This window comes from Pseudopipra pipra, chromosome 2, assembly GCF_036250125.1.
Source record: "Pseudopipra pipra isolate bDixPip1 chromosome 2, bDixPip1.hap1, whole genome shotgun sequence".
In the NCBI taxonomy this organism is placed as follows: domain Eukaryota; kingdom Metazoa; phylum Chordata; class Aves; order Passeriformes; family Pipridae; genus Pseudopipra; species Pseudopipra pipra.
In genome coordinates, this window is record NC_087550.1 from 63,659,566 (window position 1) to 63,686,944 (window position 27,379).

A 27,379-nucleotide genomic window follows, 5' to 3' on the forward strand; every position below is an offset into this window, starting at 1 on the left:
CTGTTTTCTTTATGTCAGTTTCCTTGAACTGAAGCCTTTTCTTTGATTTAATTGTCAACCCTTCCAGGAAAGATATAAGCCAAAGTGCCTGCCTGGATGTGGATCTGGTAGGCTTTCTGCTTACGGTTAGTTGTCCTTCAGGAAATGTTTCAAGGGGGATTCAATATTGAAGGTAGAAAAAGTTTTATTAAACAGTCGACATTGACTCTCCTGTTCTTCATATAGCTTTGCTGCCAACTAAACTATCAAGGAAGATTTGCTAAGATATGGACTGTGTAGTCCCAAGTGTGACATCACACAAATTGAGAATCTACCAGATTACAAGACTTCAAAAGAAAGGACTCCAAGCTTGTTAGTAACAAAAAACACACAAGTAATCTCAAGGGAGAGTAGAAACCAAGAGAGAGGGGAAAAGCAGAACTAAAAGTGCATCTGATTGTACTTTATCACAAAAATATGGTTTTAAAAACACTCTTACAATTACCAAAGGAGCAATGCCAACTCCTACCTGCAGTTGACAATAGCTCCTGAAAAATAATTCCCAAAGGTTTCTGTTGGGACAGGAGGACTCCTAGCTTCATGCTGCTGTGTTGAGCAGTAAAAGCAATTCCTGCTTTCTGAATGCAACTTTAAACCAAGCATAGCTCTTGAATTCTTGCAAGAAAATTCTGGTTTTAATCTTGGTGCAAACCCTGCCAATCCTTGAAGGAGCATACTGTGATTGACTTGTGTGCAATTTAGGAGTATATTCTGGTGTTTATTTGAGTAACATCAATGTAATCCAGCAATGGGTAGTTTAAGAAACAAACTTTTATTTTGGCCACAGTATGTGATACTGTCATAGTGCTGTCTGTGATGCAACTGCACTAGGGGACAGTTGGACTTAGTCCTTAGTATCAGGTGATATGTTGACTCCTACAGGAGAACTTTCTTACTGCAGGTGTAGGATGCAGGCCTCTTACTAATACAGTGTTTTGTTTTATTGTCAGTAAAGTTCAGGCAAATGTAAAAACTAAATTATTCAGCTAATTAATCTCTCAGATTTATCTTGCAATATCAGATGCTCGTATCAAACCACCACTGGTCTTGTATGAAATACCTGTTTTTAGATAACTAGTAAGGAAAAATAAAGGAACTGGAACAAGAAATAGCTATTGTTCTGTGTCCTAATAGGATAGGGTTGAATGAATTGCAAGAACACATTTATTTTAATGCTTGTCTATTGGAAGGGGCAAAATGCTGAACAGCATCATAAAGCATGTTAGCTAGTTTAAGGCTTTCCAGAACTTCAAGAAAATGAGAATCACAGTTTTGTTAACTTCATCAACATGTTCATTTTTTTCAGCTCCATGTTCATGCATGTCTTTTAACCCGGAAACCAGAAGGCTGTCCATAGGTCTAGACAATGGTACAATCTCAGTAAGTACATCCAAAGATTTCTAGTTGAAATGCTTCCCTTTTGAGAAGTATGTGTGTGATGTTGTGATGAGGATATTTTTGCTAGTGTTTGGGAAACAGACTTTTTACTGCTAGTAGAACTGAATCTGTAATGTAGAAAATGGCAATTATTAAAAATTTTATTCCTACTGCCACAAGGATATTGAGTAGGCTTTACAATATTTATTAGGCAACTCAACAAATTGTTCTAATTTACATATCTCTTAAAAAATAACACAAAACAGCTGTTATTTTATTAAATTTAAGTGCCTTGTTAATCACACCATACTAAAGTTTTCTGAAAGCAGCAATTTAAGAGGGGGAAAAATCATCTTCTGAGAGGCAGAAGATTAATTTCTGCTCCATATCTAGCTGCTTTTCCAAACTTCAGAGTTCAGATTTTGTTTTCCTGTCCCTTGGGAGGAGTTGCTCCTAACTGGTAGTGCTGTTGCTGAGAGATTTGGTTCATTAATATCTGAGATATATATGTGTGGAAAGAAGCAGAGTATTAAAAGAAGAATGTGTCTGTTAGGTCTGTGACAGAGGGTAGCACTTGACCTTATTAATTGGATTTTTCCTGTGGGATGATAAGTAAAAAGCTGTATCACTTTGTGAAAGAGTTATGGGTCAGGTATTTTTCACCTATGCTTCGTCAATAGATTCCTCTTCCAGTTTAAGGTCATTTTACCATCATTTCAAATTTTTACTGCTGTTGTCTCTGCCTTATGGGCTTTTTAACTGAATGAGTGTTTTCAGGTTGACATAAGGGCAGCTGTCTGCACTAAAGCCAGTACAGCATTTGGGAATGGGTGTGTGACCCTTTTAGCTGTTGCCTGTAAGCTCTATCAAAGAAGTAAAGGTTTTGACCTATAAAGCTATTAATGGCTAGTAGCAGAGGTTTTTTTGTGTGCCTGTGGGAAATTTCTCCTTTTGTATCTAAGAGATGGAACAGCTGCCAGAGAATTCCCTGCACCTCTGAAATTCTCTTCTTCCCACTCCCTGAAATAGCTGTAATTTGCCAGTCCTACGAGGCACTTTTGTTTTCACCAGGCCTTTGAGGAATCTGAAGGCAACTGTAAATAAGGTATTTAAATACTCTGGCATGATGGGAGATGTGTCCTTTGTCTTGGGGGCATTTTGCCTTGAAGAGTCAGAGGATCCTTCAGTCTGAATGGGATCAAATATTTTCCATTCCAAAGCTAAAGAAGGTAAATGAGATATGCAGGTGATAAACCAACACGTGACTTCGGGTATTTACAGGTATATATTACCGTGTCTAAAGCAGATTCTATTTGTTGCTAAGCTGGGCTTTTCTTTTCCCAGTTCTCTGGATACAAGTACCTAGGAAGGGGGAAGGGCTTGTCTGTGTCGCTTGATTTAGTTCCCTGTAGCTGCAGGCAGTTGTGTGGTCGGGGATTGTGCAGAAAATGCACTCCTCAAACTTCCACAAGTGATGAAATGTTTCCCTCTGTAGCAAACCTAAGGCTTGTAAGAGAAACCACAACTGTAATGTGCTACAAGAAGTGGTGAAGCTGAGAATGGAAGAGGAGCAAGAGGAGCCTCATTTTCAAGTTTCAGGGTGTAGAGAAAATCCTCGGGTACTTGGAAATGGGTTACAACCACTCTCTGGAGGAAAGGACAAGTTTTCTTTCCTGGACACAGCTATGATGATTAGTTTAGTCCAGGAATATACCATCAGGGCACATTGGTCACAAAATAAAAGAACTCACTGCAACAAGGTGACCTTAGTATCCTTGCTTTTAATTCTGTGGCCCCCAAAGGGAAAGTACAGGCAATTTACTTGAGCAGCTTGAAATATTTGGGAATTAGTCAGCTGCTCCATGTTAGCACTTCTGTAATGTCCAGCACTCTTGTGTATGCTGGGTGCAGGGCCAAAAAAAAAAAAAAAGCTGAAAATAATTCTGCATCTTCACTTTGGGTAGGAAGAAAGGATTCCTGGCAAGAGCTGTGGCACTCGTTAGAGTGCCACATAATCTCAAATGAATTTTTTTTGAAGTCCAAGGAAGTACTTTCAGATATGAATAGAGATAAGAAAGTGGAACTGCCTTTTTTATTCTGTGAAATTTTTGTAAACTGTATGGATTTTGGTTATAAGCCTGGCACCTCAGAAATGCATACAGTGCATTTTGAGAAGGACAGCCAGCAATGCTATTGTCACAGAAAGAAGTTCCAGCAAAGCCACCATGAGGTGAGCTTGTATGGCCACCTTTCTTTATGAAACAGGGCGACAGTTTTTGCTTCTACAGAGATTGTTTTTAATCTTTTGTAGCTTCTCGACATGAAGGCTGCACAGACATTTTTGTGGCACAACACACCATTCTCTTGCATGAAAGATTGTCTTCTTACTTAAAGAGTGGTGGAACCTAATGTAAAAAAAAAAAGTTTCTGTGATTTCTTTTACACTTTGCAAACCTTTTTTTGAGAAGAAATTATGTCATAGGGAATGCTTTTGGAATTTAAAAGATTTTATCATGAACATCAATTCCCTGCTTTGAAGTGGAGGAAAACATGCTCTAATGGATGTAGGACTCTCAAGATACCACAACAAGAAGAAACATAGGAAAGGTCTTTTACTTGCAATAGACAGGAGACTTCCACTGCCAAGATGCGACTCCTCACATCGTTTCATCCATCTGAAAGCTAATTTCCTAGATAAAGTTAATCATTAGGTTCTGCAGCCACTGGAGGAAAGGTGAATTGTCTTTGGATACACCTATGTTGCTTGCCCTAGAAAGTGTTATAAAATGACATAATTTTTTCTTCTCATTTCTGGGGAGATTGAAATGAGGATTTAGTTTTTAGGTAGCTGAAGCTGAATTAAATTGGTCTTTTTTGCTGACCGTGCTTGTGTCTATATGAAACTGTTACTTTGATCAGAGCCACAGGGACAGCAAGGCACCAGAATAACCTCTTCAGAATTCTTCCTTGGGTATGACACTTAGTAAGATAAATTCATCTTCCACTCCATCTGATCTTGTAGCTGTCTACAGGTTAGGCCATAAACAGCACTTCGAATACCTGGGACTGAGTCGGGCTCTACCTGCTGATCTACATCCTTCCCCTCTGCCATTGTGGGAAGTTTAGTATTTTTCCCCCAAGAAAACAACATGATGTTCTCTGTCCTCTCCCATAACTCTCAGAAATGGATTCAGTTGCTTAAGCAGAGTTCTCTGTTTTGGGATACATCAGTTGGCATCCACCTGAAGCTCTGGAAAGGTATGTCTTCCTTAGATCCCATGGTCAAGGATTCTGAATTATTTGAAACTAGATGCTGATACTATTTCCAGGGTGAGGATTTACAGAGGTCTTATGGTGAAGGGAAGTTTGGGGGGGGGAGTATGTGTTTTAGTGTGAGGGAGGTGTGCTACATGAAGCAATATTTGAGAGTCTTTTTACATCAGTGGACAACTAGACTTTGACAGTGTTTTTGAGACTGCTTTGGGAAGGCTTTCATGGTACTAAGTCACTGTTGTAATAATAAGTTTACCTGAAACAGGCGACTGAGCACTAACATTTAAAGTATGGTAAAAAAGGTATTAAAGTATAAAGCTCCACAACCACCTCTGAAGGGCAAAAAGTGATCTTGTCACAAAAGTTATTTTTAATCCCTGCAATGAGGGGGTTTGGTTTTACCATCCTGAGTGCTCTGATATATCCCAGCCCCTCCTGTACAAAAGGGGCCTCAGAAATCTTTATTCTGCTGACAAGCACAGACTGAGCTATGTGGGTGACCCTAGCTTCTGTGGCTCATTAAGAAGAACCAGAAACCTGCCTAATGAGAAGTGAGCGTCAGCAGCTCTGAGAGGAGCAAAACACCTACGTACGCAATGATAAAAAAAAACAGTTTCTGCTGGTACAACGTTAAAGAGATGTAATCAGTGTTTTTGTAGTGCAGATGATATAATGTATGTGCAACAGGGCATGAATTTCTTGAGCAAGGTGCCCTGTGCTAAAATGAGTGTCTAGTGACGCAATTAATACTTGGCCTCGAGAGGGAGAGGGCAGTAAGTGCTATGGAAGAACACATGAGAGTGTACAGGGGAGCAGGGTGTAAAAGACCTACAGAAAGATTAGAAGAAATTATATCCAATATTCGGGTTAATTGAAACTGTGTATATCTTGTATTGCATTTGTTTATATTTTGGATGCAGCAGTGTACTAATAGTACATAGCTGTGGTTTGTATTAAAGCATACAGTGCTAAGCACTACTTGGATAAACCTTACGAACTGCACTTGTGTTGGATTCACTGTATTATAATGGAGAGATTCAAAAGCCTTTTTGGTCTTCTACTGAAACTGTGGGACTGTTTGGATCACAGAATAAAATGGCCACACCAAATTTATTAAGGGAAAAAATGCAAAGAAAAGTGAGAATGCAAACCATGCTCTACATCCCACCTTAAGTCACAGCATCTGTGTGCCACCACAGTCAAAGTCAGGGATATCCACATTGGTGGGAAAGGCAGATATATTCTCCCACCATGTGTTGCAGCAATCAAAGCCATTTCTCTTTAAGTAACAATAGCACAAAGTTAGCATTAGTAGCAAAGGGTCCTGCTTCGGATAGGCTTTGTAGCAAAGCACTTCGTGTGTGGGTTAGTATTCTTCAGATAGTAGTTTATAAACACTTTCCCCAGTAGGTAGCTGGAGAAGCGTAGCAGATTTTTGACTCTCTGTGGTTTGTAGAGTTAAGGTGACCCTGTATAGAAATCCAGCTGACTTAATTGATTTGTTACTGCTGTTTAAATAACACTCCCCACTGTAGTCCTCAACTGCCAGGGGAAAGTTAATGGGAGATGGAGCAGATTAAGGAAAGGAAGATGAAGTGAAGCAATTCAAGGGAATATATTTATGACAATTTTTTGAACAGAAACCTAGAGAGAGCAGAATACATAGCTGCCTCAAATCACTGACAGCTGTTTTGCTAGATCTGGGATCTGTAAATGTTCCACAGATGAGTATTATAACCTCCCCACCTTAATGCTAAGCAGTAGAAGTGATGTATTAGGATGGTTCTGGTGCTCGAAAGCTGTGCGGATTACCTGCAGTGACCCCACAGAAAATACAGCGACCTTTTTTTTTTAATTCTGGTTTGTAAACTGGGGGTAAATACTGGCTTCTTGGTGGTTTGAATGGCTTATGCTTTTTTGCATTAAACATTTGGTTTGCCTTCAGTGTAGTCTATAGGGTCCTGAAGTTCAGTCTTCTCTACTGTTGCACAGTGCTTTTGGCATGTGCACATAAACATTTCACAACTGTATGTTTTTAAATGTAGCTTATCTTGTGCTTGTAATGTTTATTTCATTTTTTCACCCTATTTCAGGTTAGATGAGTTAAGTTTTACTTCTTCTGTCCTCTAGGTAGATTAGCTTAGGGAGTTTCTGTGTAGTTTGCTATAAATTATTAATATGATGTCTTTTTACACTCCTTTTTTTCTTTGTGTTTTTCTGAGTATGTGATGTATGCATTGTGAGAAATATCTCTAATTAAACTTTCAAAGACGGCCAAATAACATGAAACAAAGAAGTTTAATTTCAGCACGCTGGGTGTCCCGACCTTGTGACCGGGTCCGAGCACACCTGACTGGGAGGGGACAAGCCTTTTTAAGGTCTCTTGGTTTACATAACCACTCCCTCGCACCTCTCACGCCAGGCCTTGCTCTTTTCTTCCTTAAAAGGTAATCTTTGCCTTTTGGTACAGTTCATTGGTTGTTCCTGTCCACCTGTCAGGTTGTTTCCCTGCCCCCAGCCGCATGGTTCCTTGGCAGCAAGACCAAATTGGTCTTATTGCCTTTACATTCCTTCCCATTCGCCTAAGAATGATCAGAACAACAAGAACAGTAAGTAAAGCAATAAGCAGCAGTAAGTAACAGTGACCACAACAACATGCAACTCACCAGCTCCTGACCATAAAATGGCTCCTCAATCTCCCTAAATAAAAATGACCTCCAGGTATCTCAACATGAGGTAACCATGGAAATCCTTGCTTGTAATAAAACCACCTTATTTACTTCTCACATGCATGTAGATCCTTGACAGCAATCTGAAAGCTAATTCCTGTGGTGGTGCCACAGAGCCTACCCTTTGCTTGGGTGTTTCCTCCAGAGAGATGTTGTAGGAGTTTTGTTGTGGTCATTCTATTTCCTCAGTTTTGTGCAACTCTCCTTTTCAAAACGATCAGCAGGAGCACCCAGGTGCTCAGTCAGTTTAACCACATGGGGTTTATTCAGGAGCCGAGGCCACCATGCAAACTCTTAGCTGCTGTTTTCATCATTTCCCCATGCAAAAGCCATATCAGCAATTAAATAGCAGCACCAAGGCAGCTGGACTCACACCATTCCTTTCTCCCCAGGCAGTCACAGCCTGTGCTAAGCCACTCTCCACCCCACACACAGCTGCTTGTTAGCTTCAACAAAGCAGTAGCAAAGAAAAAAGTCTGCTTCTGAGGTGTCAGAATAAATATTAACTAACAGTGTAATGAAATCAAGGTGGGAAAAAGTCTGGGTTCTATTTGTCTGAAGCACCGACAGAAACCTGAAATGTGTTCCATTCCCATAATGGTTTATTGGTACCTAGTCTGGACTGAGCGACTTCAAGAGTCTCTTACATATTAATATAGCGTTTCCTGAGTGTTCGAGGTGGAATGTAGTGTATGCACAAACATGGATACATGTGTATACATACACAAATGCACATGTGTGCACAGGTAGCTGTGCACACACACAGATTTCTGCCCAGGCTGTCCTGAGCAATAACTGTTTGCCAGATCTCATGTCCTTCATTTTGTGGCACCTCGGCTCATAAGCGGTCATCTCTGTCAGCATTTTTGACTTCTTTTTAATACCATTTCTTTTATCTCCACCATTCTGTTCAGCAGAACTCATGATGTTTTTTCTTAGGCAACTTTAAAAAGAAAAATAATGTAGATTTTTAGATGGAGGTACTCAAAATTAGCAAAAGTATAAACAGGGCGGTGGTTGTGAAGAAGGGAGAGCTTACCTGGGTAAAGAATTAAAATGAAAACAGTCTCAAACATTTTACATCTCTAAGCACTGTTTCTTTTGGTTTTTTCTTTCCACTCCTTCAGGAATTTATTTTATCTGAAGATTACAACAAGATGACACTAGTGAAAAGTTACCAGGGTAAGAATCCTGTTAATTGGTTTGTATTGTCATTAATTTTTGTTAATATTTTGTTAATATTTGTTAATATGTGTGAATGGAAAGAAGTCTTCTTAACAGTGATTTTTTTTTTAACTAATGTGAATGCTGGTTTTATCAATAGATTTATAATGTGCTTTGTTCTGAGATTACAAATCTTTTAAAATAGTTATTTCATTTTCTGTTTTTCCTTTTAATTTTGTCCTTTGGAATATCACTCTAGACAGCCAACTGACCAAAATCCAGACCATGTTTTGGGAAGAGGAGTTTTAATTTTCAGTCTTTAGTAGTCCAATGTATCTACTGAAACAACTTAGGAAACTAAACCTGTGTTTTAGGGCTTAGGACTGCAGCTTTTGGTGTTAATCTGGTTATATTTCACTAACTGTTGGTTTCAATAATATCAAGATTATCAGTGAATCCCTCTCATAGTAAAAGGTCAAGAAATGTTAATCCATATATTTTCTAATTAGATTCTGGTGTTCACTAATGTGATATCTTCAGAAACCTAGCTATTTATCCTTGTCAAACCTTTAGAGGGCTATTTATTCTTATATCTTTTTTGCTGTTAGACTAAGGGATGGTATGATATACCATATTATATGCTAAGCATTATCTTTCTGTATAGAAGCCTCTGACATGTTGGCTTTAGATTTCTCACATATATTTTAAAATATGTACTTATGCATATTTTGCATTTTGTACCTTTAAAGACTGAGAGGGTAATTTCAATCTCTAAATGGAGGCTCTGGGCATGACTTTGTAACAGTTAGGTATTAAGGTATGAAGAGAATCTTGATTTGTGCAGAGCCCAGCTGACATGTGAGTTTTTCACTTCAGCTGTTTCATGAATGTCTGGTGTGTTGTAAAATTAAGAAGGAATTACCTGCATTTTTTCTTAGCTTGTGAAAACTGAAGAAAAATATCGAATGATGATAAAATATATATGTGACTCTTAAATAAAATTGCTGCAATCTGACTGTACAGGTCTTTAGCATCCAAATTTGTGATTGCTCTGCAAGTCACCAAAGTTTGATGCATCTAGTTTTCATATTTAAGGGTTGTTGCACTGAAGATGAGCTGAAGTCTTCTTTTCTGCATATTCAGAACAACATATGCATGAGAAAAATTTTCTTGATAAACTCTTCAGGGAAAATGCTGAAAATTTTGGAAGAGGGGAATGGATATCTTGGCAGTATGCAGAAAAGCCAGTTGGTTGTGACAGCCCACTGAAGGTCTGGGGAGCACTCCTCATAAAATAAAAAAAAGAAGGAAAAAGAAAAGAAGGAAAATGAAAGCTGTTCTCATGGCCTTCTGCTGCAGTGTGCCAGATGTGCTGCAGAGCATTGCAGGAGGCCTTTGGGTATGAAGACACTATGGAGAATCTCCATGGGTTGTCCTGGGGGAGAACCCCAAGAGTTCAAATGGCATTCCCCAACTACTGCAGAGCAAAGGATTCTAATGGGCATCCATTAACATCAGTGGAGAGGCAGCACAACTGACCACAGTCATAACTAGAGTCGCCTCCTGCCTAGACTGTCTGTCTCAGCATGGGAAAGTTTTTCATGGAATCATAGAATGGTTTGGGTTGGAAGGGACTGTAAAGATCATTTAGGTCCAACCCTTCTGCCATAGGCAGTCCATTCCGTTAGACCAGGTTCTGGCCTTGAATACTTCCAGGAATGGGCCATCCACAACTTCTCTGGGCAACCTATTCTAGTCTCTCACCACACATACCTGAACAATTGAAGTGAACAGGTTTCTGACAGTGCAAGGTACGAAAACAAAAAAAACAAAACCCTAAGAGATTCCCCACTGTTTGCAGGACACCAGTGACCTGAGGCTGACCAGCTGCTCCACAGCACAGTGCCTCCTGCCACCCTCATTCAAAGATTCTATGCTCTTCACACCAGAGGTTGGTGGAGGAGCATAGAACCCCCTCTGCCTGGTTCCTGGGCTTGGCTGGACCCATAGTGGAGGTCTGGGGTGCTGGGGAAACATTGCATAAGTGAGATGCTCTGAGCTACTGTCAGTCACAAGTTCCTGCAGTTTCATCGGTCCACCCAGCATTAGGCACTTTCATACTTCTCTTGCTACATTTGCCTCCATCCAGAACACTGGATCTGAGTTTACTGGGGGCCTCCCTGGGGCCAGAATCCAGTGGTGCTTCTGGGTCACAGTGAGGAGGAAAGAGCCTGATTTTCACCATGCTCTCTGGGAGAATATGCAGGGAAGGGCATTGTAGTCCTTTGGGTAGGCATATTATGATCCAGCAGAGATGGATTTTCCTCACATGGTCCAGGAGGACTCCACTCCACAATCCCATCCCTATAGTGCACCTTCCTCATATGGCCGTACTGAAGTGTAGGGGTTGGCATAAGCAGCTTGGTAAAACCCTGGGGCAAGGGAAAACATAATTAAAAAGGAACAGGTAATTTTGTTGGTATGGCAGCTTTCTAGTGATTCCTTTGTTAAAGGCCTTACTTTTTAAAAGTTTTGGTTTTACTAAAGATTTTCAAGTAAGACCTTTATATTATTTAAAAATATTTTAGGGGGAGTAAATAATTTTATTAGCCTACCAAGGGGCTTTAGCTTAGCCATGCTGTCTGGTTTTGTGTGTGCTAGCTTTGTAAATGTTCAACAATGCTCTTAAAAGTAACACCTTGCCTAGTGACTGGTGGGCTATTGATCATCTCCCACAAGAAGGTAACTGAGGCTGCTGTAGGGATTAAATAACATCAATCGTGTCTTGAAAGGCCATGAATATGCCTGCCAAATGATATGCTAGTGACAGGGAATGGCAGCATGTGTATAGGCTTTGCTTTGGTGTTGGTAGGGGTGTGCAGCCAGGTCCAGTGACATATGGCAGTCTGGCACCGGCAGCGTATGTGGCTGGATGTGCTCTGTGGAGGTTTTGCTGCAGCACTGTATCTGGAGTTGTGAAATCTTAATTCTTGAAAGGGAAACACTGGGATCGGAGATGTAACGCAGTGTTAAGACAGGACTACCTAGTGGCTCTCAGAGCATTGGCCTCCTGTAGGCACTGACTCCTTCTCTTGTGTAAGAAAGGGTAGTGCAAGCAATTGAACAGTGCCATTTGGGATGCTCTGGGAAATTAAACTTTTCGTTCTGTGTTGGTGTCTCATAACTATCACCGTCCTCTCTTCTTCAGCCACGGTACCAGCTGAAGGCATGGACAATCTCTGCTCACACCCTCCACTCTTTCCCTGGGCAGCTACTCACATTCCTGCAAAACTATGGGTGTTGAAGAAATCTTTCCCTCCCCTTAGCAGCCTTGGCTTCCAGCCCCTCACAGGCTGGTCCAACTGCATGGCTATTGCAGCTTCCCACTCTGCACAGCCTTCTCTACCCTGCTTCTTGAAAGTGCACCATCTTGCCAGGGGCCATGTTTCCAGTCCCCCTCTGGATGAGATAACAGCTCCTGTGTTTTTTTACTTTTTACTGATTTGTTTATATGAACCACACTTTTTCTGCCTAGCCAGGTTAGTAGACCTGCTTCTGCCCTGTGCTTTGTGCAGCCTGCCTATTTTGAGGGTGTCCCCCTGCCCCCTTGCTTTCAGGCCAGCTCATGCTTAGTTATGCTTTCCTCTATGCACAGCCTCTTCATGTGAGCTTTTCTTGCATATGCTAAGCTTTTTTTCTTGCTGTTAACTTCCACCTCTCTTTTGGTGATGCTTTTTACTGTTGTAACCCCTCAGCACAGCTTCTTGCCCCTGCACTGTGCATGGCCATGCTCTGACTATGCTTCTCAGACCTTTGCCTTTACACATAGCACACACCCTCCTTTTCCCTGTGCTGGTATCTCGGTGTTCACCTCCTGGTTTCAGCTTCTATTCTCTAGGCACAGACTTTACAGCCTTTCTCCAACCTGTTTTTTCTACACTGCTTGCTGTTGCTTTCTCACAGAAGGAGAGCAGACCCCTTGCTGCCTCCCACTCTCCAGCTGCAGATGTACCTGCTCCCTCCTCTTCTCTGCTGCTTCTCTACCTTCTGTACAGCATAATCTTCCTCCAAAAATGGCTTCCTTCTGATGCTGGCTTACACAGATCTGCTCTTGCCTGGTGCTTGGCGAGGCTTTTCCTGTACTGTGAACACATTCAGCTTCTGTCCCCCCATCTCCATCCTGCTGCAAATGAACAGCTTTGGAATTGTTTGCTCCACATTTTTTTCTGCTCACAAATGGTGATCAAACCTTCCATGGATTAAGGATCAGTTTTTTGTTTACTGCTTCAAGACCCTGTACCTACATTAATCCTAGGGCCCAGACTTCTTCCTTGCTCTGGTGTCAGCTTCCAGCCTTCTGACATTTTAGTTCTTTTAGCCTTAACTTTTTTTTTTAGCCTTGACTTTGATTTACATTTGTCTTTTCTGTCCTCTGTTACTGAGATGATCTCCATCATGCTCTTTCACTTGGTTCAGATATTTCTGCCATCAGCATGTGTTTTGGCATCAGCTGATATGTACAAGCGTGCAACAGAGTGCTGAATTGAAAGCTCCTTTTGAGGAGAGAGGATAAGCAAAGCTATTGTGTACAACCCTTCCACCTCTTGGCAAGTAAAGTTCTTCAATGCCTACTCCTTACTTGACAGAAAGAGCCTGCCTCAGCATCCACAGGCAGCACTTCTAGCAAAAGTTACAAGCCCTGCCTTTTAGAAGTTTTAGGAGATAGGAATTTTAAGAGAGTTGGGTGGCACCAGCTATCCTTACAACCAATTCAAACCACGGGAAGCTGTCACTAGCAGTAACATTTCTGGACAGGCCTTGAACAGCCTGATCTCGGCCAGCTTTGGACATCCTGTGAAAGTGCATGGCCTTGTCTATGACCTTGCTGGTGCACACAAGCTCCTGGGACATGTTTACAAGCCCATGAGGTGCTTGTAGCAGCATGCAGATCATCATGACCCTCTCTCAGTGCACCACTCCACCAGCTAGTGTGGATGTTTCCGGAGAGACCAGCAGAAAGGTAAAGACAAGCATGAACCACCTATGGGGTCACTGAATTTCCCTGCAAAGAAAACAAGGGCTGAGAGGAGATAGGATCTATTTGAAAGAGCTCAAGTGACTCCATGGTGGTCCCCATCCTTCTATCGGGAATGTAAAAATGTATGGAAATGACAGCCAAAATCTGACCTCTTCTATGGGCAAGGGTGAAAGCACCTGGGCACAAGTTCATGTCTAACACTGTAAACTGGTCTAGCTGCCAATCACAGTTGTGGCAACTTGTGTCAATGCGTCTTTTGACTTTTCTCCTCAGGGAATCTCCATCTGAAAAAGCAGCGTGGATCAGGGCAGGTGTTGGCTTGTGTAAGCCACCATTTCCTTGCTACAACTGATTCCATTCCCCTCATAGGATTTGAATGCAGCTCTCAATTGTGCTGTATATTTGTGCAGGGCAGACAGCAATATTCCGATACTGTTCTGAAGAATTTCTCTGCATTTCAAGTGGAGACTTGGGGCTGGTGTTTAAGCTTTCAAACATTTAATTTTTTGTGTGCATGTGTCAGCTTTTGCACAAACAAATACAAGCAATACAACCACCCTGTTTTGTGCAATACATGTTGACAGGTCTCAGAACAGTAATAAGTCAGCAGGGCTGTAGATTGAGGAGTATGGCATTCACTGCTAAGTTACAGCTGGGAATAGTTCTGCAAGTCTTTCCAACCACTTGTTTTATTAAAAAGTCAGCTCAATCAGCACTTCGTGACCAAGCCCACTGGTCATTCATACAAAAAACTGTCTGTACAACCATGCATTCCCTTGTTTTAATGAAAAGCTTTTGATGGCTTTATTTTGGTAGCAGTAGAGATTTATTCCTTCAGCTGTTTTATTCATCTAACACAGCTGTGATATTTTTCTTTTTCTTTTATTTTATTCCAATAACTTTTCTATCTGGTTTACATGCAATGCTGAAACTTTCCTTTGGTGCAGCGTTGTGCTTGTAACTCATCATTCTGCTGGGGTACCACAACCCAGATCCACCAGACTTCACAGCAGGAGGAGTGGCAGGGTAGGCATCTGTACTGCTGTCATAAAACCAGCTCAAAAGAGGTTTAAACGAAGCCCCAAGTCCATTCCACAATGACAGTTTTGTTAGTGATGATACAATCATGGAGGGAAGACTTGTGCTACTGTGGAAGACAAATGGCTGCAATAGGCATGGAAGGAGTTAAGTCTTGCTTCCACTCTTTCTCATGTAAACGCTCTGTAAATGCAGAGCAGGGACCTTACAACCTTGCATGCTAGCTGATGTCAACTGGATTATTAAACACCAGCTGCTTCTGTAGGGAAGGGTGAGTGGAGGAGTTGGGTGCAGTTGGTATTCGCAGTGTTATTCTGCCCCCATGTTCTTCTCTGCAATGTGATTATGTGTCTGTCTACTTAATTTTCAGCTCATCAAAGCAGGGTCATCATGATTCTCTTTGTCCTGGAAATGGAGTGGGTGTTAAGCACTGGACAAGACAAACACTTCACGTGGCACTGTTCGGAAAGTGGCCAGCGGCTGGGAGGGTACCGCACCAGCGCAGGTGCCTGTGGCCTGCAGTATCCTTTGCTGAGCTCTCAGTTTTATTTCTGCTCTTTGGCACTCAAACAGCCCTTTTAGTTTATTTGTCTAGCTGTCCTCCAAATTTTGTGCCCTGTATAGATTGTGTTTTGTGAGAGAAACTGTTACTTGAAGCCAATTTAAAAAACTGCCTATTCTCCTTGCTTTGTCTCCTTAATGCATTATGGCATATTTAGGTCTAAGCATTTTTAACCACCACAATGAGCAATCTGCAACCTATTGTGGTCTGCTATTGTAATAAATATGGATAGGGCCTTCATTTAAACATGCAGTGCCTGCTTTCTTCAGAGAATTAATGGTAGCAAAGTAGGTTGGTGATCAGGTCAGAGTGCCTGTGTGCATGCATGGTAAAAATTAAATTACTTTAATATAAAATAATGAGCACTTGTCCTTCACTCTGGAACTGCTCACTATGTATTGGGAATCTGGGTTAACCAAAGAGTAAATGACTCCAGAAATGGCACTCGAGTGGCTTATTCATGCAGAGCTGCCCCAGCCGCCCAACAATAAAAGAAATATTAATTCAGCTTTATTGCAAATGAAAAGGAAAGTGGAAAAGTGTGAGCTCTTAGGCTGAAAACAGGGGTTAGCATAAACAGACTTTTTAATGCCCCAGAGTGTACGTGGTATAGATGTGTGTTTTGCTAGTTCAGGAGAATTGAGACCTACTCAAAATTACTGTTCCAATATGGACTTGCTTTATATTATCTGGTCATTCAGCCAATATAAATGGCATAGAGACTGGACTTAATTTTAAGTTAAATTATAAATGTTTTTGAAAGCATGATGCAAGAATTTGTCCTGTATTCTCTAAATCTCTCTAGAGAACAGACCATTTTGAGTGAACTTTTGGAGGACACTTTAATTTGAGTCATCTGCTCATGATGGTGGAGGGCAGTGGAAGGAAGAATCATTGGCAAATACTGCAAAAATATTTGGCACAGCCAGGAACACGTTTGGTTTTTCTTTTTTTTCTCCTATGTCCTGTGTGCTTAAAATCAGAGTTTCTTAAATAGCACTGCTCTTATGGAGTGCTAAAAGCAGTTGCTCCTTAAATATCTGGTATGGACTCTGAATGTGGAATTAATTGGATGAAGAGGTCAGAATCTGTCCAGTTAGGTGGTTCCAGTAGGTGGTGGTGAAGTGGTCCAGATTTTATTCAGTTTAGAATATGATGTGTGAGGTGTCTGATGTAGTCGACAGTTCCTCAAATATGACATGAAACAATACTTTTTCACTATATTCATGAACTTGACTATAATGAGGAAGCATTGTGGTGGGTTGACCCTGACTGGGTGCCAGGTGCCCAGCAAAGCCACTGTGTCACCCCCCTCCTCAACTGGGTGAGGGAGAGAAAACATAAAGAAAGGCCAAGATAAGGACAAGGAAAGATCACTCACCAGTTACTGTCACAGACAAAACAGACTCAACTTGGGGAAATTAGTTTAATTTATTACCAATCAAATCAGAGTAGGGTTATGAGAAATAAAACCAAATCTTAAAAACACCTTCCCCCCACTCCTTCTTTCTTCCTGCCTGGGCTCCACTTCAGTCCTGATTTGTTCTGCCTCCTGGGGGGTTGCAGTTGGTCCATTGCATGTTGTCTTTGCTGATCCTTCTTCCTCAAAGGGAGGACTCCTCACACTCTTCCCCTGCTCCAGCATGGGTTCCTTCCATGGGGTGCAGCCCTTTGGGAACAGACTGCTCAAAAGTGGGTTCCCATGGGGTCACAAGTCCTGCCAGCAAACCTTCTCACAGAAGCCACACCGTATACCCCCCACTACCAAAACTTTGACATGCAAATCCAACACAAACAGAAAACTAGTAATAGTTATTTTAAAGAAGTTTGGGAAGGAGAGAGTAGATACCATTCAACTCTAATACCTAAGTTACAGAGCCCAGGGAGACAACTCCTATGTTCATGGAGAAGGGCTGCTTCAAAGGTGTTTCATAACAAAACCACAAATTGTGTCTTCTAGAATAGTCTAATTTTTTCTCTTTGGTTTACTCAGGGATACTGCACTATTAGTATGAACAGGTCCCTAAAAGTACACTCTGAATACCTCCTTGAGACTGGAGCACTATTCACAAGGTTGCAGTATGCTCGTGTTAAAAGAATTAGCAAGTCATGAAAGGAATGCATAGCTTGTGTAAACAATATATTTTCCTCAGCATTTATCCATCAGATTTGATGTGGAAACCCGGCATGTGTTTGTTGGTGATCATTCTGGGCAAGTGACCATACTCAAACTAGAGCAAGAGTCCTGCAGCCTTGTTACAACATTTAAGGGACACACAGGTAAGGCCTCAGGCAGAGACCCAGCCTGGTTCTTCATCTGTGTTCAGCATTATGGTGGTTTAACTCTCCTGTGAAACACTAGGAGGGCTTGTGTCAGTGCACAGCATAAAAGGAACATAGACCTTAAACTGTCACAGCAGTTCAGGGAAGCTGTATTGGTAAAAACAAGAGTCATCAGAACTCTGAGCAGAAAACATGTATGGCAGGAAATGCCATAATCAGTAGCTACCAATTAAAGCAGAGTAAGACTAGAACAAGTTGTGGTAGTTTTTGGAGAAGAATGGGTGCTCATAAAGGAGAGACCCACGCTGGTAGACACTTTTTCCCAAAGGGAATAGGCACATCTTGGATGCACTAATTGCTTATTTCACTGCTGGAACTTGAGCCCCATCACCGTTTAAAAAAGAGCAATCCTGGATAGGATCCTGCCATCCAACAGAAGAAATGGTGGTCATTCCTCAGCATTTTCTCTCCATATCCCTCCTGTCTAGTCAATCACAAGGTAGCACAATCCTTGTGCTAGGATAGTGAGAAGATGTCCATAATATTCCACACTTATTTCTCTTTTAATCTCTTAGAAATGGTGGAGATGAAAAGCTGTATAGTCACACTGTGACCATTCTTCTACTGCATTTTACTGTTCAGTGCAAGTGGCAATGGAGCCCTCTGCCCACAGAAGAGCAACTAGGCTGCTCTCAGGAATCTCAGTAGGTTTTCTAGCCTGTTAGTTTTCCGCTGGCACATGGCACATGGCTGCATGGCCTTTGCTAAAGAGGCCTGCATTTTAATCACTCTCTCTGTCATTTTTATTTAGTTACATTCTGGTCTTCCGCTTTCTGTAACAAAATGACTGTTGTGTGCGCTGTTATTGCAGGTGGTGTCACTGCTCTCTGTTGGGACCCAATACAGCGAGTTTTATTCTCAGGCAGTTCTGATCATTCCATTATAATGTGGGATATTGGAGGAAGAAAAGGAACAGCCATCGAGCTGCAAGGACATAAGTACGTTCAAAGCCCTCCCTCCTGCTTTTATGGCAGAAAAGCTAAAGGCAGAACCCACATCTGGAAACAAACAGCCCAAAGCTTACAGTCTTCACAACTTCAAACTTGTATGTATGACTCCCTATGGTTCATGTACATCAGGAATAATTTGCTTATAGTAAGTTTCTCAGTGTTGAGCCCACAGGCTGATTTGAGAGTCTGCAGAGGGTGGTGAAGGAAAGCACAGTATCTATAATCCCAAATGTGTTATGCCAGAGCCTGCACCTCTGTTGGAATGAGGAGTGTCCTCAAATGAGAACAGCTGCTGAGAAATTCTCGAGTTTTAGGTGTCAAGGTTTTTCCTTCCCCTAGAGGGAGCATCGGGCTTGAACAATTAGTCCCTTTTTCCTCCACACTAACTTTTTCCAAGCCACTTTACCTACAGCCTGAATTCTAATTAATGCGTTTCACCTGTAGGAGCCTTTACATCTCCTCAATGCAAGAGACATCATCTTTGCATGTACATTTGTGCAGCATAGTAGATGTCTTTGAAGAAGACTAAGCCCCTACGGGATTGATTAGAGGTCAGAATGGCTCTAGTGGCAATGATCTCCGCATCTTTTAACATTGGCAATGCAACAAGTTTGTTTCAGAGTATTGAGACAGCATATATGTGGGACTTGTGTTCAGGCTTAGGTCTGGAAAGGCAAAATCCCATGGTGGTTTTGGCCATACATGTTCATACATGTTCATACAGTGATGCTGCACTTGCTGAGTGATTTGCATGCCTCTGGGATTTCAGAGCACTGCAGAGCTCTTGCTGAAGTTCCCAGATCACTCTCATACCCTTCCAGTGGTGCTTGCTAATGCATTACTGCTAGATTTATTGCTGTGGAAATTAGTTCTCCTAATATGAAATTAGCCTCTGGATCTTAATCTGTGGCATGACTGTCAGCTGGAATTGTACAACATAAAGTCCTAAGAATTCTGATGGTGCCTCTGGTGTCAGCAGGCAGGCACTGTGAAAGGTGGCTGTGTTGTACCAAACTCTTCCATAAGTGCATTTCCCTCTGCAGGTGCAGTCATGTGCAAAAGCAAATGTGTTAGCATGAAAGTCCTTTGGGCAGACAAGATCAGTGGTGGTAGCAAAGAAAACCAAATATTGTGGATTATTTCCAGTCACGGTATTCTCAGTTACTGTGTCTTCATAACCTTGTTTTTTTCTGTAACAGTGTTCTGTGGTCTTTATTCCCCAGGTTGTAAAAAGCTTGAGATGAAGCTTGGTTTTCTTTCTTTTATGAAGGATCGAGCCCATCTTTGGAGGCTTGAGTGAATTATTTTTCCCGTGTTGTTTTTTTCCTTAAGAGAAGAAACAGAAGCACCTAAATTTTCTACCTTACTCTGAGAAAGCTTAGGAACAATTTAGCGATTCCTATATTATTTTTGAAACTCTGTACTTGTTAGTGCTAAAAGAAAATCTTCAGTAGTTCCTCAGTGCTTCATTTCTAGATGATGCAGGGCTTTACAAAAACAAAGCTGTTACAGACTCTCTGACAAGAAGGTACCTTACTGGAGCTTTCATGCATCTAGTTGTGCCTTCAGAGAGGCCCAGAGCTGCAGCTCTGTTGAGGCTTCCCGGTGTAGCTGGGACCTCCCATCTCAGGGGCAGCAAAACCAGTTATCAGAACAGGTCTTTGCTTTTGTGGATGCTGCCCAGATAAGCCATACTCTCTTTCTGGTCCCAGCTGGACAGCAAAGACTGATTTGCATCTGATGGATGCCATGTACAGTGAATGGGGGAGGGCAAACAAAGCAGTTTGTACTGCTTTATTGTATATTCTGTGCTTACTTGTGCACTAGCTATAGATGGTTGATTAGTAACTGTCTTGTTTCCTTTTCAGTGATAAAGTTCAGTCTCTCTCCTATGCTCACCACACTCGGCAGCTCATCTCTTGCGGAGCAGATGGAGGAATCGTTGTCTGGAACATGGATGTTGAGAGGCAGGAGGTAGATGCTTAATTCTCATCAGTTTGATCTGAAACAGTCTTGGGAAGAAGGGGCCTTTCTAAAATGGCAACTTTCAACATAACCAAGATCATTCCAAGCTCTAAAAATGTTTTTGGATATGTCTCAGATGTTATACAGCAATTATGCCATGTCTTCGATAATATGGTACAGGGGAAATTGACTGGCAGAAAATGTGTATTAAAAAGACTGCTAAATGACTCTTACTCTTTACATTACTGCTCTGAAAGACATCCTGTAAGGAGGATATTGTGACATGCTCAGCTTTGTTTATCCTGAGAAATATCATCAGTTCAGATGTAAATGGATGGATTAGTGTTGGTTTTAAGAAAACAAAACAACAGAACTCTTTGTCATCTCTGGAAAACTGCAACCCAGTGTGATTTTTTCACTGTTTTTGATAAAAAGACATTTAACTAGGGCTTCAGTCACACCTGCTACTCGGTCGTGCTCTGGTGTAACAATGTAGAAGCAGGGTAAATGATGGCTACGCTGATCCAGACTAAGATTTCACCCACACATTTCTAATTGCTTTTGTGCTTCACAGCCAACGAATGTAAGCAGGTGCAAAAATGCAGCCCATGTCTTTGGCACTGCGGGAGCAGCCTCCACTTGGCAATTCCTGAGACTTGACTCAGAGAGGGGGAGGAGCACTGTGCTGAGTGAGTCAGGTGCCAGCCCTGCTCGACAGCCTGGCAAATCCTGGTGATATGTGTCAAACCTCTGCCCTCTTCCTGCAGAGGGTACAAAGGCACCCTGAGTCCCTGCAGTGGATAGGTCTGAGCAAGGCTTTTCACAGGGTGAGCTTTCATCATCTTTGCTGGTTCTTAAGAGTTTTGGCCTCCCTTGATTTTGTGGGTCTCTCTTGAGGAAGGAGGAAATCTAAGTGAAAAACTTGATTTTAAAAAACTACTGAAGTAGGCATAGGCAGGAACTGAGCTCCCTTTTTAATGTGAGTTAGCATTCCATTTGGCTCTCTTTAATTGCTAGTCCAATGGCCAAGTATGTCATCAGCCCCTAAAGTGAAATGAATGCAGAGTGGTTTCCTCCTTCCCAACAGATGTTTCCTTTTTGCTGCAACTTGAACATCCAGAAATTAAAATCTTTATTTATTTGCTGCCTTCAAAAGGCTACAGTAAGGGTTTGCTTGTCGCAAAACATGCAGCAATGCTATGAGAAGGCTGGTTTAAAAAATAGAGGAGAAATATAATTAGCTAAATGAAGGCCTAACAGCAGGTGCTAATGGGTGCTCTGCTTTCTCAGCCTATGGCTATTTGGGCTTGTTATCAGTAGCACAATAGGGTGTTCTTGGTGCCAAACCACTCCCAAAACATGAATCTTTGAGATTTTAATACCAAATCTTGGTTTGGGGTCCTAGAGCACCTTCTTCTGGATTTTGGCTTTGGTATTTTTGCCCTTATTTAAAGGTTTTCTCCATGTGATGTGTCCTCAGTACTCACTTTATTGTATCAGATTTTCCCACACCTTTGAGATTGCATTAGAGTGAATTAAGCCATATCTTCATTTTCAACTCTATTTTTAAAAAGCTGTAAGAAGACAATATCTGAAAGATGCTAGAAGCTGTGTTTCTATTTGACTACAAAGTGGTTACTTGTCACAAGCAAAATGTCTTCTTCCTCTATAGTATTCAAATGATTAAGAGATGAAAAGTTATACACACAGATGTAAATCTGTAGGCATTAAACAGAAAGACTGTTGTGGGTAGAAAAGACAAAAATTTGCCCCAGCAGAATGAACTGCCTTCAGAATAACTGGCAGAAGAATATGAAGCAGGTGATTGCTTTATTGCTGGGGATAAAAGATATCCTTGGAGCTGAGGGTCTCCATCTGCCCTTAACTTATATCTGTCTGGCTTTTCTATGAGTATTAGTTCCTAATCTCAGCAGTGTGTCTTGCCATTTTAATTTGCAGCATGTGAGAAATAAGTGGCTCTGATATGACAACTGAAGTTTGCTAATTGTTTCCTCACAATGTATGAAACACTAGTCAATGTTTATTTAATCTCATGTGTTGATAGGACTAGTGGGAACATGTTGCAGTGTTGCAGACACAGCACTGGCAGGGCTGTCATGGTCTGCCTGGGGCTGCTCCACTGGAGACACGGAATGGACCAACTTACCAGGACCAGCTTTGGATGGAGCTCTTGCTCTGTTGGGGCAGAAAAAGGAGCAGAAGTTGTCTGTCAGGGAAGAAGTGTCGTTCTCACTAGGCCAGATTAGGACAGAAAAACTGCTGCCATCTGGAGAGGGGTCAAGAACCAGGACTCTTCCCGAGTCTCATGTCCCCTGGAGGGTTTCCTAAACACTGTGGGGAGATGCACTGCATGCCCCTCAGCAGCTCAGTGCAAGACAAGTGTCAGAGGACCCAAATGTAGTGGAGGACAATGACTGACCCTTCCATGTGCTCTCCTGCTACTTCAGGCATTTCCTGAGCTCTTTCAGGATCTGGCAAGACTTGCTTCCCTACAGGGCATCTGATCCATGCTACTCTGCATGGCAAAACCTGGCTGCAGGAGAGAGAAGTGCCTTTAATATAGTCTTTATTTTCTTTAAGTCTTCTTACCTGCATTATCCACAGCATGAATGCAAAGCTACACACCATGTTAGGAAATAGGAGACCTGCCTTCCCCTGTCTTTTGTAAAAGTAGAGAAAAGAGCTGGTTTGGGTCTTTGACTTGTTCAGATTAATCTCATCTTTCTCACCCCTATGTGTGATTTGTAGCACAGGTACCTCTGACAGCAGGAACACCTCTTACAGTATTAAAGAAAGAAAGAATATGAAAAACCCCAACCACATCAGTATTTCCAATAACTCCCCTTTCCTTTCAGATGAGTTTCTTGGCTATTGGAAATACTAATACCAGTTTCCATCAGAGGCAATAGCAGGTGGTAAATGCTGTCCAGATAGGACAGGACAAAGTATTCTTACATGCTTAATTCCAGAACTGGAGATATGGGGGAGGCTGACTTGTTCCCAGGTTATTTCTGTATTCTTATTATCAAACTCTTCTTCATGATTTGTGTGCAAAGTGTTCCTCCCATGTCCTTCAAAGCTCAGAGATAAGCCAAAAAAGACATCTCAGGGAACAGTCAAAATGGCATCCTGTGAAAATGGAGATTTTAAATCAAGTTTAGCTGACCATATTGCCACATCACAATACATCTTTCTTGTCCTGCCTTTAGGCTCCATTGGAAGTTTTTCTGTTTGTTGCTCAATTCCACTTTGTGTTTATGTGCATGTGTGTTGCAGACTCCCGAGTGGCTGGATAGTGATTCCTGTCAAAAATGTGACCAGCCTTTCTTCTGGAACTTCAAGCAAATGTGGGACAGTAAGAAAATAGGCCTCAGGCAGGTTTGTATGTGTCCTTTGATGGGTTAACATATTGCAATTAGACTTTCCTCTCATAATAGATTGTGGTAACCTTTTTCTCCCTAAAGCTTCGAGAACTTGCACTTCATTCTTCCACTCAATGCTCAGTAGTGGGACAGTGAACGCCCCACTGATGAGGCTGGGTTTTGGGTTGTGAGGAACACACTTTTGTTTTTCCAACCAGTCCCAATAACAAAGGCATGTCTTGGGCTGAATAGATTGTTTTGGGGCCTTCCATGGCTTTAGCCACATGGGATTTTGCTTATTTTAATGAAATATGTTATAGAAAGAAATTTGTGGCTGATTTTCAGAGATTGTGCTGGAACCAAAGCTGTTTTCAAACAGTTTGGGTAAACGTGTGTAACTGCTCAGGCTGTATTGGAAAAGGCTTATTGGTCTGCTTGAAACATGCTGCTGTATTTTCCTGCTCAGCAGGAGAGGACTGCAGACAGAGACTTTTGGGAAAGGGGTGAAAAAGTGCTCCATGTTCTCCTGGAGTTTGAGAAGCTTTCCTGTTTGCTGCAGCCTTGGCTGGGTCTTGCTAGAATGAGATGGTAGAACCAGTGGGACCTGAGCAGTGACCTGATCTGGGTTTGTGGCTTAAGATGTCTTTCTGCATGTTGTCTCCTACAGCATCACTGCCGGAAGTGTGGAAAAGCCGTGTGCGGCAAATGCAGCTCCAAGCGCTCCTCCATCCCGCTGATGGGGTTTGAGTTTGAAGTGAGGGTCTGCGACAGCTGTCACGAGTCCATAACAGATGAAGAGTAAGTGTGGACACTGAGCCGGCTTGCACTGGAATGGGGCAAAACATCTGCATCTGCATCTGGAAGGGCCTGGGCAGATGCGAGGCTCCAGGAGGGAGCAGCCTGGCATGGTGATCCCTGGGCTTTTTCAGCAAGATAAGCCTCTGGGGTGACTATCAAGCCAGGAGGGATAGAGGAGCCCTCCTCTACCCTGTTCCTTTCATGCCAGAAAAGGTCTCAAGGTAGAGTTTATGGAGTGGCTGCTGAATTAATGGCTTACAGCAGCAGACAGATAGTTATTCCCTCAATAGAGAAAAATTTTGGGGAAAATCCTGCAGTTACAGTTCTTGTTGATTTTTGGATTTCTTTCTTCAGGCGAGCGCCTACAGCTACTTTCCACGACAGTAAGCACAACATTGTTCACGTACACTTTGATGCCACCAGGGGATGGCTGTTGACCTCGGGGACAGACAAGGTTATTAAGGTAGGAGCAAGGAATGTTCTCTAGCTCCTGTATTTCATTTCCCCTTACTCTCCCATGTGGCTGCAGCTATGTCCTGTCTGCCTTCTTCCACACAAGAGGCTTCTCACTAGTGGATTTCTGCCCAATAAGTACCAAGGAGGTCTTGGTCTATAAATTTATTGCCTGAAGGAGGCTGGGACAAGTTCTAACTGTAGCTTTTCCTCCAGGAAGACCAACTTTTTTTCACCATGGCAAATCTCAGTGTGGCTAGATAAAGAAATAGCTAAAACAATGAATAAGTTTATAACAGCTTAATTAATTTAAAAAAGAAAAATCCTCACAATGTGTTATGAATATGCTGATCATTCAAGTTAGCAATGTAATGGGAGTTTTTTGGTTTCTTTTAAGGCCAACTATGAGCCTGACTCATAGGGATAAAACATAGTGACATACAGATCGTTGTTTGGTCAACCTCCACCACTCTGACATGAGTGGTGGAAAAGGAAATCAAACTTCTTCAGACTTGTTGCATCTACCTCTAACCATGTAGCCCCTCTTAAGCAAAGAAAAAAGGTGCAAATTATTTAAAGATTATATTTATACTGTATTTTATTGTCTTTAACCGTTATTCACTATGTTGTTATATTTTATTGTATTGACAGTTGTGGGATATGACACCAGTAGTGTCTTGATGTTACATCAGTGGAACTGGAAAGGTGACATTTACAGAAGAAACCAATTTTCTAACCCTAATCATACTGCAGAAGATAGATAACGTTGGGTGCATACAGCAGATGAGAAAGGAACTAATGCGTTTACAATTTTATGTCCTCTGCTTGATCAAGGCTGAACATTTGCACGAAGACTCTTTCCACTTCTCAAAATATCAAGAAGGTATTTTTTTAACTAACGGTTTGTACGATCTGACTTCAGCTGTCTTGAATTCATTTGGAAAATCTGTGTGCAGTGCAATTTTTAGTTTTTATATTTAACTATGTCAAGACACTTACTGCTTTGTACAGAGGGTTCTTGGGTTGTGCCCTACCATGTGAGTTTTTGGTATCAACAGACTGTATTAGGCAATCGGCTCTCCCACAGCAAGTACCTATTTGGGATTTGGGATATTTCTGCTGACCATGCTCTCTTCAGTGGGGGAACCCCAAGTGCAGTGTTGCATGTTCTCTGGGTGCATCGCCAAGGAGCTGATGGACTACTGCAATTCCTAAAAGGGCTCTACCATCTACTTGTCCTAGTGGGCATCATCCAGAGAGCATTTTATTGGTCTGTGTAATCTTCCTGCCTCTTCCTTTGCTGCACAAGTTGCAAAACCAGGTGGCAGGTTGCTCAGCAACTAATTTCTACAGAAAACTGAAATAGTTTTCCAGCTCAGAGCATTACAAGGAACACACAGACTTGTTTGAGTTTGATGAAGCTGACAGGCTGATTCAAATGAAATTACTGGCAACAGGAACTTTTGGGAGTGTGTGCATGGAGGGTGGGCAGATCTAAAACTGGTCTAGGTTGGAAAAGTCTGGTTAACCTCTACCTCTACCTCTACCTTGCACAGCAACATTTCAGCATTTATATCTGTCTGTGTTGTTGAAGATGAATTTTGTTTTTCCTGTTTTCCATATGATTAGTCATATTTTTTTTAAAATGCTGATGTTTTTTAATTTCCTCTATAGACCCAAAACTGATATTGCTGAATGACGCCCATTGTCCTGTTGTCATATTTTATGGTTTCTTTTAAAAATAAACAGTATTTAAAAACCTGGATTGACCAAAATTACCTTGTTAGAAGTGCATATCAAGATGAATGATTGAAAAAACCCCTTTTTTTTCCAAAGAGATCTTCTCTGAAGAGTCAACTCTCTGTTCCATTAATCCATTTCAAATTTTAGCATGGTATTGCTGATGCACTTCAAAGAAAGTGGTGTAGAGAGTAGAACTGCAAACCAGACCAAGGGCTTTCCCGTATCCACTGTTTCAGCAGGCCTTGTGGTCTGTAGCTGCAGTGACGCAGGACATTGGTGGTGCTCAGTCTTGCCCCATTTTGGACTTTACTTTTCCCTTCTAAAGTGGGGAGGCCATGATGTTTACCACTACAGAGCTCATTGCCACCTAGAGAAGCCTGGTGTTCTTTCTTCAGTTAGAACATCAAAAGAAAGTAAAGCTTCTCCTTTGTTTACCCAACAGTAATTCACTTTTGAGTTAAAAAAAAAGGTCCAGTGAGCTGCTGCAGTAAAGAGTGAGTGGATTTTCATGTGTGCATCACAGG

General features: G+C 41.8%; 1 protein-coding gene and 1 long non-coding RNA gene across 3 annotated transcripts in view; both read left to right on the forward strand.

Annotated features, from left to right (window-relative positions):
- Positions 1-26,875, forward strand: part of WDFY2 (WD repeat and FYVE domain containing 2) — an 85,196-nt gene extending 58,321 nt beyond the window's left edge. The window contains exons 4-13 of one of the 2 annotated variants that reach the window (XM_064645777.1): positions 1,346-1,419; positions 8,546-8,600; positions 15,029-15,179; positions 17,388-17,500; positions 18,375-18,501; positions 20,382-20,487; positions 23,776-23,877; positions 24,529-24,659; positions 25,014-25,122; positions 25,764-26,875. In XM_064645777.1, coding sequence (XP_064501847.1) covers positions 1,346-1,419; positions 8,546-8,600; positions 15,029-15,179; positions 17,388-17,500; positions 18,375-18,501; positions 20,382-20,487; positions 23,776-23,877; positions 24,529-24,659; positions 25,014-25,122; positions 25,764-25,793 — 998 coding nt within the window. In that variant the 3' untranslated portion in view covers positions 25,794-26,875. The remainder of the gene's footprint in view (positions 1-1,345; positions 1,420-8,545; positions 8,601-15,028; positions 15,180-17,387; positions 17,501-18,374; positions 18,502-20,381; positions 20,488-23,775; positions 23,878-24,528; positions 24,660-25,013; positions 25,123-25,763) is intronic. The other variant, XM_064645778.1, reaches the window with a different exon arrangement.
- LOC135409799 (uncharacterized) lies at positions 1,429-3,175 on the forward strand. Its single transcript, XR_010428365.1, has 2 exons — positions 1,429-2,521; positions 2,912-3,175. It is a non-coding gene; the product is annotated as an uncharacterized LOC135409799 (long non-coding RNA).
- Positions 26,876-27,379: the final 504 nt, after the last annotated feature.